This window comes from Musca vetustissima, unplaced genomic scaffold (assembly GCF_032173495.1).
Source record: "Musca vetustissima isolate MV318-11 ecotype Yass unplaced genomic scaffold, APGP_CSIRO_Mvet_v1 utg22976, whole genome shotgun sequence".
NCBI lineage: Eukaryota > Metazoa > Arthropoda > Insecta > Diptera > Muscidae > Musca > Musca vetustissima.
Window position 1 is genome coordinate 82,075 of NW_026874373.1, and position 15,701 is coordinate 97,775.

Here is a 15,701-nt window from a genome sequence, read left to right on the forward strand (position 1 = left end):
ATAACATCGCTAGAGATTTCTTTTGTTTGGTGACCTATAGTGAAATTTAGTGGAGAATATTTTTTCCATTGGTACCATATCGCTAAAATGAATTTTTGTTAAAGAAATTGGGTCAATTGTAAAAAATAACCAAAAAGTTAAATTATTTTCTGTTCATTAAAAAACTAAATTAAATTTAATATTTTATTGCTATATATAACATTGCTAGGGATTTCTTTTGTGTGGAGACTTATAGTGAAATTTAGTGGAGAATATTTTTTCCATTGGTGACATCACGCTAAAACTATTTTTTCTTGAAAAAAAATGGGTCAATTGTAAAAAATGCCCAAAGAATATAAATTATTTTTCTGTATATAACAACTAAATTAATATTAATATTTTATGGCTATATATAACATTGTTAGAAATTTATTTTGCTTGGGGGTCCATAGTGAAATTTAGTGGGGAATATTTTTTCCATTGGTAAAACGATTTTTTCTTGAAATAAATGGGTCAATTGTAAAAAATGCCTAAAAAGATCAATTATTTTCTGTTCATTAAAAACTAAATCAAAATTAATATTTTATTGCTATATATAACATCGCTAGATACCATCTCACTACTACTAATTCTTGATAGAAATGTTTGCTCATTTGTAAAATATACCCAAAAATGCCCCACAATGTTAATTTTTTTTTTTTTTTTTTTTGCATTAAAAACAAAATAAAAATTAATATTTTATGGCTATATATAACATTGCTAGGGATTTCTTTTGTTTGGTGACCCATAGTGAAATTTAGTGGAGAATATTTCTTCCATTGGTACCATATCGCTAAAATTAATTTTAAAGGAAAAAATTGGTCATTTAAAAAATGCCGCAAAAATAATTTGTTTTTGTATTCCTATTTTTTTTTATAAGCAAAATACTTTAGCATTTTTATTTGTATTCCTTTTTATTTATTGTTTAAAAACTAATAATTTGTATTATTTATTGGTTTTATTTTTCTTATTATACATTTGAAAGCAAAATCAAAAATCATTTCCTTTATCTGTTGTTTTTTTTTTCATTAAATCTAAAGCACTTAAAAACAATAGGTGGTTGTGAAATAAAAATTATCAAAAAATTTATGGAAGAAGTGGGGAGGATAGAAAAATGGCAAGATTAGAAAAAAAATTAAAGTGTGGAAATATTATAACAAAAGAGGGGCCTATTAGAGTAGGCAAGATTTGGTAGGGAAAACAAAGCCTTTTTATGGTGGTGAAAAATAGTGAAATATAACGTGCAGAGGAGACCAAGAAATAGAGAGTGAAAGATGAAGAATATAGAGTAGAGTGTGTGGTAAATTTCTTTTTGTTTATAGTTTTTTTTTTTAATATAGAATTTCTTTCTTTTAAAACGCATCCCTATGACACGTTGTTGTTCATTTTTTTGTTTTTACTAAATACATTTTTTAAATATTTAAATTTCATTAAGTTACATTATGTGGTTGGTTTTTTTTTACTATTATTACAATTCATTAGAAATATTTAATGTTTTTTTCTTTAAGTTTGGGGGGAGAATTATGGGAGGGGAGGTTGATTGGTTGGGTTTACAATTTCTATTTTTTCGCTACAGCTCTTGGTTGTTTTTATTTAAATTTTTTGTATCCAAATACTTCTTTTCGAATGGATAAAAAGCAAAAAAAAAATATTTTATATTCTCAGTTGTTGATTTTGTTTTTTATTAGTACAAATAATTTAAAATATGTTTACTGTTTCTTTTTTGTTTTTGTTGTTGTTTTGCATTTTAAAAATCGTAAACAAACAATCGTTAGCCATAATTCATATTGTGCGCTGCTGATGTTTGAAAGCTATTGGATATGTTCTTCTGTTGACTGCTTTGCTGCTGCTGAGGTGAAGCCGACGACGTTAGGGCTGTATTGTTGCTTTGCAGGTAATGTTGTAACAGCTGTCGATTCTCTTGGCACCATTCGACAAAATCATCAATTAGCACAGGCCATGCTCCCTCCGAGTCATAGTTGCTCATATTGTCATCAATGTGTGTGGCAAAATCGAGCAGCAGATTCCATGTGTCCTTGGGTATTGAACGTTTGTGTTTTTCCTGGGGAAAGGAGGAGAAGGAAACAAGGTTATTATTTTGATATAGAAAATTTAATGGAGAATATTTTTTTCCGTTGGTAAAAATTGGGTCAATTGTAAAAAAATCCAAAAAAAAAGAGAAATTATTTTTTGTGCATTACAAACTAAATTTAAAATAATATTTTATTGCTATATATAACATTGCTAGAGTTTTCTTTTGTTTGGTGACCTATAGCGAAATTTTATGGAGAATATTTTTTCCATTGGTACCATATAGCCAAAATGATTTATTCTTGAAAAAATTTGGTCAATTGTAAAAAATGCCCAAAAAAGTGAAATAATTTCTGTACATTAAGAACTAAATAAAAATTTATATTTTATTGCTATATATGACATCGCTAGAAATTTCTTTTGCTTGGTAACCCATAGTAAAATTTAATGGAGAATATTTTTTCCATTGGTACCATATCGTTAAAATGAATGTTTGTTGGAAAAATTTGGTCAATTGTAAAAAATGCCCAAAAAAATCAATTATTTCCTGTGCATTAAAAAAAATAAAAATGAATATTTTATTGCTATAGAACATTCCTATGGAATTATTTTGGTTGTTGACCCATAGTGAAATTTAGTGGAGAATATTTTTTCCATTGGTACCATATCGCTAAAATTATATTTTCCTGAAAAAATTTGGTCAATTGTAAAAAAATGCCCAAAAAGTTAAATTATTTTCGGTGCATTAAAAACTAATTTAAAATTGATATTTTATTGCTATATATGACATCGCTAGGGATTTATTTTGTTTGTGGACCCATAGTGAAATTTAGTGGAGAATATTTTTTCCATTGGTACCATATCGCCAAAATGATTTTTTCTTGAAAAAATTTGGTCAATTGTAAAAAATGCCCAAAAAAAAAAAAGAAATTATTTTCTGTGCATTAAAAACTAAATTTAAATTTATATTTTATTGCTATTTATGACATCGCTAGATATTTCTTTTGTTTGGTGACCCATAGTGAAATTTAATGGAGAATATTTTTTCCATTGGTACCATATTGCTAAAATGAATTTTTATTGGAAAAATTTGGTCAATTGTAAAAAATGCCCAAAAAATTAAATTATTTTCTGTGCATTAAAAAACTAAATTTATATTTATATTTTATTGCTATATATAACATTGCTAGAGAATTATTTTGCTTGGAGACTTATAGTGAAATTTAGTGGAGAATATTTTTTCCATTGGTACCTTATCGCTAAAATGAATTTTTCTTGAAAAAATTTGATAAATTGTAAAAAATGCTCAAAAAAGATAAATTATGTTTTGTTTCCATTTCCACCCCCCCACCTCTTTCATCATCGCACGTACGTACTCACCTTTAAAAACTTACACCATAAATCCAGAAATTTAAAACGCCCACTTAACACAATTGTCCAATACGCTATGGCCATATCCAAATCGATACCCTTCTGCCCTGGATCCTTGGCATAGTTAAATGTGAACTGATAGAAATCTTTAAATTTTGCCAAATCGTTCAGTTCCATTTCAAGCTGTGGCAATTTGGCTTTCAGTTTATCAATACTATCGACACCCAATTCAGACATGCCATTAACAAATTCCTCGCGGGTAAATTCACACTGTACTTCGGCATGAAATTTCCATGCTATAATTAGGACCAACTTCGAATCGGGACTTAGCTCTAAATCGTCGAGAAAACGTATCACACCCTCGGAGGTGATTTTCTGTGAATCGTTGGGATCACGATAGCGCATAAACAGCTGATCGATACGTTTGCGATCCAATTCGCGATAATAGTATTCGGGATTCTGAAAGTAGTTATCGCTGGCCAAATCCAATTTCCAATCATTTTGCTGCAGGCAATAGATGGCCGTCTGTTCACCCGTCTGTGTTAGGGATATGAATTTTTTCACCCGATCCTTTTGTGTTGATTTCAATTTGTTCTGCAATAGAAGAAGAGGAGGAGGAAATATGAGAATTCTTTGTGGATTCTTTGCGAATTGTTTTTTGCGTTAATTGCATTAATGTGGCGGATTGTGCGGTGGAGGAGGGAGGCCTCTGTTGTTGTTTGACAAATTTTGTTCCCCTATTTATTTACATAATTTTCTGTTTTTACTTATTTATTTGTTGCATAAAAATCGCTGGGATTTGATAATCTGATCATTTTTTTTTATTTGCCTCAAAATAAATTGTCGCATTTGTCATAACTTTCTATTTTTTTCTTGCTTCGAGACCCCCAAATCATCCGCACAAGCATATTTATAGTTACATATATCCGTTTGGAAGCATAGCCGATAGAACACATACCATTTTTTCGCGAAACTTCTTGTTGTCCCTTGCTTATTTTAGAAGAAGAAGACAATGTCGACGACGGACGCTAAGTTGTAACAAACAATATTATAAATTTCTTCTATTAGCTATTTGTTGTTAGCGATATAATTTCCCTTGCTGCTATTTTTCTTTTGGATAGGTGAGGGATATGGAAGTCGACTTACGACTAATCGATAAATTTTGCAGTTGATATTGACAAGTCGACATCGATATTTGATTATGGAGGAAATCGCAATAAAGACTTTCGATTTTCTTTATGTTCGCATGAAGTATATGGCAACAAAAATATAAAAAATTTCCTTATTTGTTTTGTCCAGGCGGTTGTCTATTGTGTTTTCCAACTAGAATTCTAATTGTCAAATAAGTAATGCGCAGCAATGGCGCGCCCTTAGCAAAAATGAAACATGACCAATCAAATCTAAAAACGTTCCAAACGCTTTAAATAGGGGGGACAGGAGATAATGACCATTAAAGACCAAATCGAAATGAAAATGGAAGATACTCGCCATATTTACGAATATGAGTGTGAAACATACGCCATCTGGTCCTCTTCATATGTAGAAAGAAGGGACATAGGATAAAGTACTATGGCACACCCTTTGCCATATTTACGAATAAAAGTGTGCAGCATACGCCGTGTGGCACTCATTATATTTAGAAAGAGGAGGTATAGAAATGGCGCACCATCAGCCAAAATTAAAAAAAATGACCAACTTAATCTAAAAACGTTCCAAACGCTTTAAATATGGGATATTGAAGAAACTACCGTTAAAAATCAAATCGAAAACGGAAGGCAGTCGCCATATTTACGAATGACAGAAAAGGGAGCATAATGCCGTGTGACACTTGTTATATTTAGAAATAGGGGCCATAGAAGAAGGGGTCAAAATGGCTATGAGTCAATCGCAATATCGTCATATCGATGGACACTCGTTCATTTCCTCCGGGACTCCCCCCCTTAACCCGCTGATTGTCCAAGACAGTTTATTTAATATTCACAGTTACCCAAAGAATAATATTGGGCTTTCCAGTGTGGATGCCTCCGTTAGCATTCAGCTCTGCTCCCTGAAGCCAGATGCTCAGGAAGTTTTTAGGTCTCTAGAAAATCACTTAAATGTTTGTGGAGAACATTTACATTGTGCATCCTCATAGAGTAGAAGACCTTGGGAAATGTTTAGGTTTAAGAAACCATCTGAAAGCTTTAAAAAACACTGACGGTTTTTTTTTGTCGGAATTTAATGTTTTTGGATAGTAGAAGATTTCAATCAGCAGCACATATCTTATATTCCCCATAACAAGCCATAAAATAGCCTTGTATTTGTTATTCATTTATTTTTAAATATAACCTACCTTTTATATTACCAAGTGTGAAGCCACACAGCATGTGCTTACATTACGTCTCCGACTAATTATGAACAATTGGAGTTCAACTATCCCATTCACATTCCATTTTATTTATTCTTAATATAGCATTTATTTATAAAAGATAACAAAATTATAAATACAAACTTGAATATATATTTATATACACATGTAACAATGTTTTGTATTCATAAAAAGTTCTAAAATTATTAAAAAAATACCGTGAAACATGTTTTAGTATGCTAAAATCATTCACAATACAGTTGAGACTAGTTCACATTATTTCCTTTTAGTGAATAGTGCAATTGAACCAAAACGTTTGGCAGAGACAAAACTTAACAAAAGTAAACAAACATTTACAGACGAAAAAGAATAAACATAAATTATTAATAAAAAAGCGAATATGTCATCGGAATATGATAAAGTAAAAGTTGGAAAATTGGTACTAAAAGGAGAGAAACACAAGTAAATATTTAATACAGCAAAGCCCTCAAAAAACCGAATTAATATACCCGTCATCCTTTCTTTCTTTAGGAAAAGTAAAAAACGCAAGAAGGAAAAGGAACACAAAGATGACAAGCACAGTAAACGTAGTAAGGTACAAGTGGATGAAGATGCCCTCAAGCATGGCGGTTGGTGGCAGGCAAAGTTGACATCAGAAATTACCGGTCCCGTGGCCATACAATTCGGGGAGCATTCCTATGTTAAGGCATTGGATAATGGCTTGTTTACATTGGGAGCACCCCATCGTAATGGCGAAGGACCTGATCCGGAGGAAATTTTTACAGCATTTCCCATTAACGATCGAAAAGTGTCTTTTAAATCCGGATATGGTAAATATTTAAAAATCGAAAAAGATGGTATGGTTACAGGACGGTCAGAAGCTGTTGGCAGTCTGGAACAATGGGAACCGATATTTGAAGATGGAAAAATGGCTTTGCTATCCGATTTGGGATTTTTTATGTCAATCGATCCGGAAGATGATGCCTGTGTGGCGTTACGTAAAAAAGTGACCAATTTGGAAATATGCACGGTTCGTTGCAATAATCCAAGAGAAACGGTGGTCGATGAGGAACCGCAAGAGGAAAAGGGTGATTTGTATGAGGTGGAAAAGAATTATGTGTAAGTAAAATGCTAATTTTATTATATGAAAAAATATGAATTCTTTTTTTATTTCTTATTTAGGAAAAAGTTCCAAAAATTCCAGGACAAAAAATTGCGCATCAACAAGAATGATATCAAGGAATTGGAAACGGCCAAAGAAAAGGGTACATTACATGAAGCTCTGTTGGATAGACGTAGCAAAATGAAAGCTGATCGTTATTGCAAATAGACTAGATTTTAATTTTTTGTAAAAAATCGATGTTTTTCTCTAGGTTTGGAAGGACCTAGAATATAAAATTAAAAAAAAAAACAATCGCCTACATCATGTTTGTTGGTACTATAAAATATTCCGGACGAAACCTAACACATGTCCAGCATGCCTACTCACCTAGTTGTAAATTCCTTCTGGATGAAGCCCATGCAGGTTGAAATCTTCCCAAATATGAATACATAGGAGCCAGTAGCAGACAATGAATTCCCTTTGATGATACAACACAAGCAAATACCCACTTATAAGCTCTTGGAACTAGTTTGGTGGACCGATTTTCGACGGAACACATGTGTAGCATGTGAACCTCATACGTTGCTGTTTGGCAAATTTGTACCCTCTGAGGATCTATTCCAAAATATGGACCGATATGGGAAGCCACATAATGGATGGTAAAATGTTTGCCAATATCCTTAAAAGAGGAAAAATGAGGTGAAACCCTTATATGTAGGCGCTATTTTAAAAATATGATTCTATTCGGAACATTTTCCGTGAGGGATTCTACCCTCTGGATATCCAAAATTTCGAATTAAAGCTATTTTGGTTAAAAAAGGTAAGGTTCTTCAAAATATCCAAACCAAAATGTAGACCGAAATATCCCGTTTGCAATATCAGAACCAGAAAGCGGATCAGTATAATCGGATGTAGTCGGGGCCCTAAACAACCACAACTGAGCTCTTAATGACAAATATTTTCGATATTTTCACCCTATTGACCAAAGTGGGATCTTTATATAGGGACTCCTATTTGAAAAATATGGTTATATTCTGAATATGTTCCGTGTGGGACTTCTACACTCTGAATATATCCGATATTCCAAATAAATACCTATTTTGATTGTAAAGTTTGGTTTCAAAATATAGACCGACATATCTCGTTTGCAATATTAAACACAGAAAGCGGATCAATATAATCGGATGGAGTCAGAGCCCTACACAACTACAACTAAGCTCTTAATTTTCAGCGGTTCTATATTTCGATCCTGGCAAATATTTTGCGATATTTTTCACCCTCTTGACCGATTTGAGATTAAAAGCAGTCCCTCTCTTATCCTAATGTATTCGGATTTTGTTATTTTATACAAGAAAAAGTATTGGGTTCATTTGATCCACTCAATATTGACCGACAATATTTCAATTCAATTGTCCAAATCCCCTTCTCGGTGTAAAATTTCTGATGTTCGCCTTATAATTGTGACCTCTATAGCAACTAGAAAATTTCATCCCAATCGCAAGTTCTCTAGAGACCTTGTGAGGATAGTTGTTTTCGTACTTCCTCACGATCTTTATGTGCTTCTTTACCCAGCTGAGTTTCTTATCTACATAACGCTGGTAATAACAAATTGTGCTTCGATACGCCTTTCTATCTATCCATCGCTTCTTTTGATCTGGTACTTTTGGGTGCAGGAGCCCCCAGCAAGGATTCTAAAGTTGCTTTGGAGCAGTTACATTTAACTTCTATCCCTTCAGTAGCTGATTGCATCAGGAGTTATGGCCTATCGACCGAAGCCGAGTATATTTTTGACAGACTCCACTTCGGATGAGCCTAAAGCCTGACATATTTGACGTTCACTGTCGATTTGAGGATAGAGTACTGATGACGATGACATCTGCATCATCCTCTTAATCTATTGGGGTATCATGTGTCAGCTTGTATGCTTTCCTGGCTTAGGCAGAAGCTGCCGTACTACCCAATAAACAGTATTGAGCTTTACACTATCCACAACAAATGGACGCGTCCGATAGCAGGTATAAGCTTAAGTAACACTGTTTTTTAATGATATCCGCGATCGGCGGTCTATTTTCATTTCTTTCAGTAAATATTAACGCTAAATTTTCCAAATTTTCAATTAAGTTTGAGTCCATTTGGCCCGCTAAATTATGATTGATTGCCATGAAAGTGTTGCTTATCCCATGGACAAATCCCCTACTCCGTGTAAAATTCCGCGATTCGGTTGATAATTGTGGCCTCTAGAGCGACCGGAAAACGTGACAAAAAACAAATTTGGCTCTCTTGGTCCATCAAATTTTAACGGATAATTAAAAAAATAAAATGTCTCAGGTCGAACCGAACATGCAAATTTTCGTGGTCCATAACTGTGGCCTTGTACTGCGTTTACAAATTATAATGGTAGATATGCCTATGTCGAGATATGACTAAAAGGTGGGTCAAGAACCAATATTATGACGTTTTGGATTCGGCGATTCTGATCAAAGATGACACCCACATGAAGTTATCGGTTTTCGACCCGAATATCACGATTTTAAAAAAGGGGTGACGAATAAACATGACTATTTTGGTTAAACATTTAGCGGGTCAAATGAACCTATAGACTTTTGGGTGATTTCCCATATCAGTGCTGCTCATGCATGGGAATTCAAGTGCCCCTGGCTATAAATCGTCCTCTGCGTTCTCTTTTTTAAGTCATTTAATACAATTGTTTTTTTTAGAATTTCGAAGACCCCTGACATAATTGTTGGCCCTCAGCTCATCTGCTGATATCTTTATATAAAAAGATTTATTAAAATTTTAGATTTTTCATTTTATTTTCCTCTTACCTGTGATGTTTTATACTTAACCATCAATCCGGCGACAAGGGATCACAACAAAAATGCCCTTGGCCCCTATATTAAAATGAAATTGTTTACAACAAAAACGAATTTCCCATAAAAAATCCATACATAATTGGCTGCATCATCAGCTAATTAGCATTTTTATCGGTCGGTTGGGCTGTCGATTATATTCAGTAGGTAGATTGGGTGAACAGCAGCAGGAAGTCGAAAAAATGTATACCTCAAAAGAATATAACTAATTGGTCGGTCACACACAAAGCAACATTGTACAGTAGTCTTATGTATAAATAGGCATTGGATATTGCATATTTTTTTATAAAATTTCCTCATTTGTTTTAAATTTAACAGATCAAAAAATTTTTGTTTGCTATCGTCTAAAATTTATAAAATATGCACAAATCCGATGTCAATTTATACCCCGGCCAACTTAAATGACATTTACTGACCTTTTGAGGCTACTTTTTTATATTATTTCTGTTTTAAATTAATATTTTAAATGATAATCCTTTTAATTAGATCTTTAATATAAAGACAACAAGATATGGACGGCGTCTGTCATTTATGTTGGCTCCTTTGCACTGTCTTTTAAATGGGAGATGCATGACATCAGCTGTCTTTCTCATACATGACGAACAGCCACTGTGTGTGTGACCATCCAAAAAGGAAGACTAAGAGCACTAAATTAACGGAAGGATGACAGGTGAGCGCTAAAAGGGAGAGCAAACCATTTGTCATGTAGCATTGTCTGCTGTTTCTTCTTTAGGTGTAGTGAGCATGACGGGTGAGTGCTTCGAGGAAAAGAAAACATTTATTATGCAGCATATTTTTACTGCTGATTCTTCTATTGATGGAGTGAGCATGATAGTGTGTCCGTAGAATTAAATAAATGCAAATAAAATGTCGTCGGTGTGTGTGTATAAAACTAAAAAAAAATAATTAAAAAATGTTTACTCGAGGATCATCAGACAAACAACATCATGTCGTAAAATGGCGCGTAAAAGGAGAAATATGCGAGAGGGCAGACAAAATGACATTTTTTTCTCAGCTCTTCTCTCTCATATGACTTTCCTTTGAAACTGACAAACTGTGTGCGTATGACTAGTGAGTTTTGGAGGAAAAGGCGCCATTTTTGGAGCCAAATTAGTTTTGTTCATTATTTTTGTTTGCAGTCAGGCGGAGTTTGCACTGAAAAACAAGAAATTCCGAAGCTTGCTTGGACAGGAGAGTTCATTGTATATATGGATTAGTTGTTGTTGACGGATAAGTGCCTGTTGGGTTTTGATGCTGCTTGTACTATAAAAACAGGCATTAAAAAACTAAAGGAATTAAAGCGTAGATGCAGTAGAGTTGGGTGATACAAGACTTGGTGGCGCATTGGACGAAGATTTGCGTTTTGTTTTCCCAATGAAGAATGTTTGTATGTGAAAAGAAAAACAAAACGAAATGTGTTCGTAGCGAAGGACAGGCGGACGACGTACGTGACAAAACGTAGTCGAAGAAGAAAATAGTACAACAAAACGTGGCCGGCTGCGGGGCTTTTGCTGGGTAGGTAGTAATTTTGGTGGTGTGAAATATTTTTTTTGATCCGATTTTCAGATGCGATGATACGAGGTTCAATGCGTAAAAACGGAAAAGTATAAACAAATAATATGGTTGCTCGTCGTTACGTAGGAAAATAAGAGGGTGGTGGTTGAGATAAGATTTCGAGATTTAGTATTGTTGTTGTTGTTTTGGTGGTGGTGGTTGTGAAGGGAAAGTTGTAGTATTAAAGAGATGATGAAATGTGTTATTAAAACAAAAAGGATGGTTGCATTGCGAGCGAGGGTTGCAGCAATAGTAGTCGTCGACTGTAATCAGGATAATGCAGAACGAAGGAAAAATAAAAAATTCAAAAATCACCATTCCTCCTTATCCTTGCCATGGAGGATGATGTAGTATGTAAAGGAGGAGGAGAGGGTTCGGGGATCAAAATTTTAACACATTTTGCTTAACGTTGAAATTTTTTCAATGACGTCGTTGTGGCTGTATTCGAGTAGGATGTACAAAAACTTGATTGTAAAGAGGCGCAGTACGAAGAAAAACTAAAAATTTAAGAACCACCCCCATCCCCCTGTTATGGAGATGTTTGTGTAGAACAGGGAAGGGGTGGATTGTAGAACAAATGTTTGCCTTAACGTCGAAATTTTGTTACGTAGAATAGCGTATTTTTGGTGGTGTGGAGAGTAGGTCTAAGAGATGTGTGTAGTTATATTTTTTTAATGGAGTAATACGTACGATAGCTAATACAAACGAAAATTAAGTGTGGTGCTGGAGGATGGTTAGCTATTTATATATACATACATATACAAAAATAAAGAAATATTAAGCGTAGGCACTAAGTCGTCGTCGAAGTCGTTGTCAAGTGGTAGAGGGAGAATTGTTTGGTTGATTGATTTTGCTTGATTGGTTATGTTGTTTTTTGGGTTAACGTAGATTGTTGTGTGAAATTTTTAAGGTCGTGGTCAAAATTATAGAGATGTGGCGTCGTTTTCGTCGTCGTCGTTGTTCGTAGAAAATAATAAGTTTTTTTTTTTTTTTTGGAACGCAAAAGAAAAATTTGAAACAAAAAGAAAAATACATGTGGCAATAAATACTTTTTCCTTTCCGATTTCCAATAATTTCGGATGATGAATGGCTGGTCTTCTTTTCTCAGCTTCAGTATACTTCTTCGTCAGATGATTTTGTTCTGGGGGGCGTTGCTGTAAATTCGAAGTGTTTTCAAAAACATTGCGTAAATAAAACGACGTATGGGATTTATTTTTTGGATATTTTTTCTTGTTTTTTCTTCATTTTTTCTTTTTCTTCGATTTTTTGTTTGTTTGGAATACTGTGTAATATGCTATACAGAGAAATTTGTTTTTGTGGTACGAGAAGTAGTTTAGGTAGTAGTAGAGATATACATGATTCATCTTGACATGCGGTATATGGTTATAATTGTTTTGTTTGTTCTTGTCTTGTTTTTTGTTATAATTAATACGTTCTTCTTCTTTTACTTTCTTCTCTCCTTCATATTTTTCATTTTTGTATTCGTTTTTTTTTCTTTAACTATGACGTACAAACTTAGCGTAGTTATGATTTTTTTTTGCATTAAATTACGTAGTATATAGTTTAAGAGGGGGTGGAAGGGAGGAGGGGTAGGGTAATTTTTTTTAGCAGAGAAGAGAAAAAACAAAATTTTGTTTCTTTTTCTTTTAAATTAAATAGGGGTTGAGTGGGGTCCGAGAGGGTAGGAAAACTTAAAATTAGCGTTGTGTTTACAAATCAATTCAAATCAGCTCTCTCTTGAATCGTCGTCGTTCTCTCTTTTTGATTCTTTTTCACACTCTCTTTTTCAATGCAGGTACGCAGTATATATTTTTGTGTATACATATATGCATGCTTTGGTTGGTTTTTTGAAATGGCGACCATTTTGATTTCATGGTTTCTTTTTGTCGTTGTTTCTTGATCACACTTGCATACACATACATGTTTTGTTTTGCGTTTTGAAAAGTAGTGGGGGAAAAATGAATATTTTTTCAGAAAATTACTCATCGTCGTCGTTTTTTGGGGGGTGGATAGAGACACATCCCAGAAAAATTGAAATGTGCCCGACGAAGATGACGAATTGCCGATTTTTTTTCACACAAGAGTTAATTCGAGTTGTTTTGTAGTTTGGGGGTAGTAGGTAGATAGACAGACAGGGGGAAATAATTAAAATTATGACTTATATCACTAGGAGACGATTTCTTCTTTTACAAAAAAAAAAAATTGTATGTAGTAGATACGTAGATAGAGAATTTTCGATATACACATGTTTTACAAAAGAAAACATTTTTCTTTTTTATGAGGGTGGGGCCAAATCTCATTTTTTTTTTTTCATGCTATAAAACAACAATATTTTTTTCTTTTAGACGAGCGCAGCTCTGGCTTGATTTTGCTTAAAACGTAGATAGTAATTTTTTCTTGGCTAAGTTTAATTACATTCGTGTTTGTTCTTGATTTTTTGCGTTTCTTGATGTTAAAATAAGAATAGAAAACAAACGTAGATTTTAGCTTACTTGTCTCAATTTTTCTTGCGGTGCTGTACTGTACTTGCAGATTTGTTTTTAGCGTCGTCGATGTTGGGCATGGATTTAAGCTGAGTTTTTTTGCGTGGTTACTACGATGTGCCACAAAAATTTGTCGGCGTTGTAGTTGTTGTTGATGATGATAATGATGATTGATCTTACGTAAATACTAGCTAGCTTTCTCTCCTTAGAAGCGACCCATTGGAGAACGTGATCTAAAACGACCACCACCGCCGCCACCACTTTGACCACCAAACGAACGTCCACCACCACTTTGACTGCCACCATCGCGGCCATATGAATCACGACGACTGAAGCCACCACCGCCGCCATCACGGCCATAACCACCGCCGGAGCGACCACCTCCCGATCCTCCATAGCTATCGCGTCCATAGCCTCCACCGGAACGGCCACCTCCGGAGCCACCACCATAACCGCGATCCTGATAACGTCCACCGCTGGATGAATTACGTGGCCGGAAGCCACCACCACTGCTGCCACTACGACGACCACCGCCGAAGCCACCATCACGTCGTCCGCCATCGCGACCACCACCACGGCCGCCTGGGCGACGCCCACCTTGTCGTGGACGACCTTTGCTGATTTCCACACGTAGCTGGGAGCCCAAGAGCTCGGTGCCGTTCAGCACATCGCAGGCCTTTTGGGCATCATCACGATGCTCGAATTCAACAAAAGCAAAACCTGGTGGATTGAAGGCAATCCATACGGAATTTAATTTACCATATTTTGTGAACTCTCCCTCCAAATCGTCTTTCTTGATTTTGTCGGTCAAATTGCCAACATAGACGCGTGTTCCTCTTTGATCACCCATAATTGCTCTTAGTCTTTTTTACTTTAAAAACTTTTTATTTTCTTCACAAAATTGAAGAAAAACTCTTAGATAATTTTTTACAAAACTGATTTCAACTTTACTTATTTTCTTGTTTCTTCTTCCGTGTATACGTGTTCACCCAACCGATACTGAAAAATGTATGTATTCGCTGGTTTTTGCTACATCATGACATCAGTTCGCCATGGCTTGGCTTGCAGACATTTTAATTTGCATGCCTGTTCGTGTTGTCTCTTTTACTCTTATAGACATTAAATGTACTACCAATTTGTGTTGTATTGTTTACGTACTCAGACGGATGGGAAGAAGAGGAATATATCAAAACAACCCTCAGACGCAGGGGTGTATTTTCACATGATGTGTTGCATTGGGGGAAAATGTCAATTGTAGATGGCGCATAGAGGGATTCTTTAAGAGTGAAGTATGGCAAAATGGCAAAACATATAGAGTATGTAAAATAATGGCTTATGAACGGTTTTAAAAGTCTAATTAAAGGAAAAGAGGTGTATTTAAAAGAAAAAAATATGTAAAATAACGATTTTAAATATTTTTAAATGTCTATTGATTATTATTATTAGTAAACCTTTATTTTGTAATGAAAAGCCTGAGGGGCCAATAAATTATTACAATATGCTTCGAATATTAAATTTGTAAATTAACATTTAAATTATTAGAACTTAAAAGTAAATGATATCTAATTAGGAAAAAAAATGTGGATTTAAAAGAAAAAATATGGCGCATTTACACCGTACGTGTTTTATGATAAATAATCGTCATTTAAGTCATTTCTTTTGTATATAGGTGAAATAAATGATGTTTTTTCGTAAAACATTTAATAAAAAATATTTATGCTTTATTGAGGTGTTTTATTGATCACAACTGCGTTTATATATCACAACTAGTTTATGAACACAACTCTGTTTAACATTGTCGACTTTAATAATTTAAAAAGATAACCATATTTTTGGTTAGGGTTCTTTTGGATTTGGTTGAAAATTTTGCAGGCTTTGAGGGTATATGAAAGGGGCTCATGCCAAAATTTTCAATCTAAAATATT

The 15,701-nt window shown here is 34.2% G+C and overlaps 3 protein-coding genes across 3 annotated transcripts; 1 reads left to right on the forward strand and 2 right to left on the reverse strand.

Moving 5' to 3' along the window:
• Window positions 1–1,761: 1,761 nt before the first annotated feature.
• On the reverse strand, window positions 1,762–4,406 carry LOC133333248 (DCN1-like protein). The gene is made up of 3 exons (XM_061541570.1): window positions 4,379–4,406; window positions 3,430–4,014; window positions 1,762–2,080 (listed from the first exon to the last, which is right to left on the reverse strand). Exons 1-3 carry the CDS (start codon window positions 4,379–4,381, stop codon window positions 1,790–1,792), a joined length of 879 nt encoding a protein of 292 aa, XP_061397554.1. The 5' UTR covers window positions 4,382–4,406; the 3' UTR covers window positions 1,762–1,789.
• A 1,755-nt stretch (window positions 4,407–6,161) lies between these two features.
• On the forward strand, window positions 6,162–7,101 carry LOC133333262 (protein FRG1 homolog). Its single transcript, XM_061541580.1, has 3 exons — window positions 6,162–6,229; window positions 6,299–6,886; window positions 6,950–7,101. The coding sequence occupies exons 1-3, from the start codon at window positions 6,168–6,170 to the stop codon at window positions 7,095–7,097; spliced, it is 798 nt and encodes a 265-aa protein (XP_061397564.1). The 5' UTR covers window positions 6,162–6,167; the 3' UTR covers window positions 7,098–7,101.
• Window positions 7,102–13,979: 6,878 nt separating this feature from the next.
• On the reverse strand, window positions 13,980–14,661 carry LOC133333315 (RNA-binding protein Rsf1). Its single transcript, XM_061541633.1, has one exon. The coding sequence runs from the start codon at window positions 14,624–14,626 to the stop codon at window positions 13,982–13,984; it is 645 nt and encodes a 214-aa protein (XP_061397617.1). The 5' UTR covers window positions 14,627–14,661; the 3' UTR covers window positions 13,980–13,981.
• Between the last annotated feature and the right edge of the window lie 1,040 nt (window positions 14,662–15,701).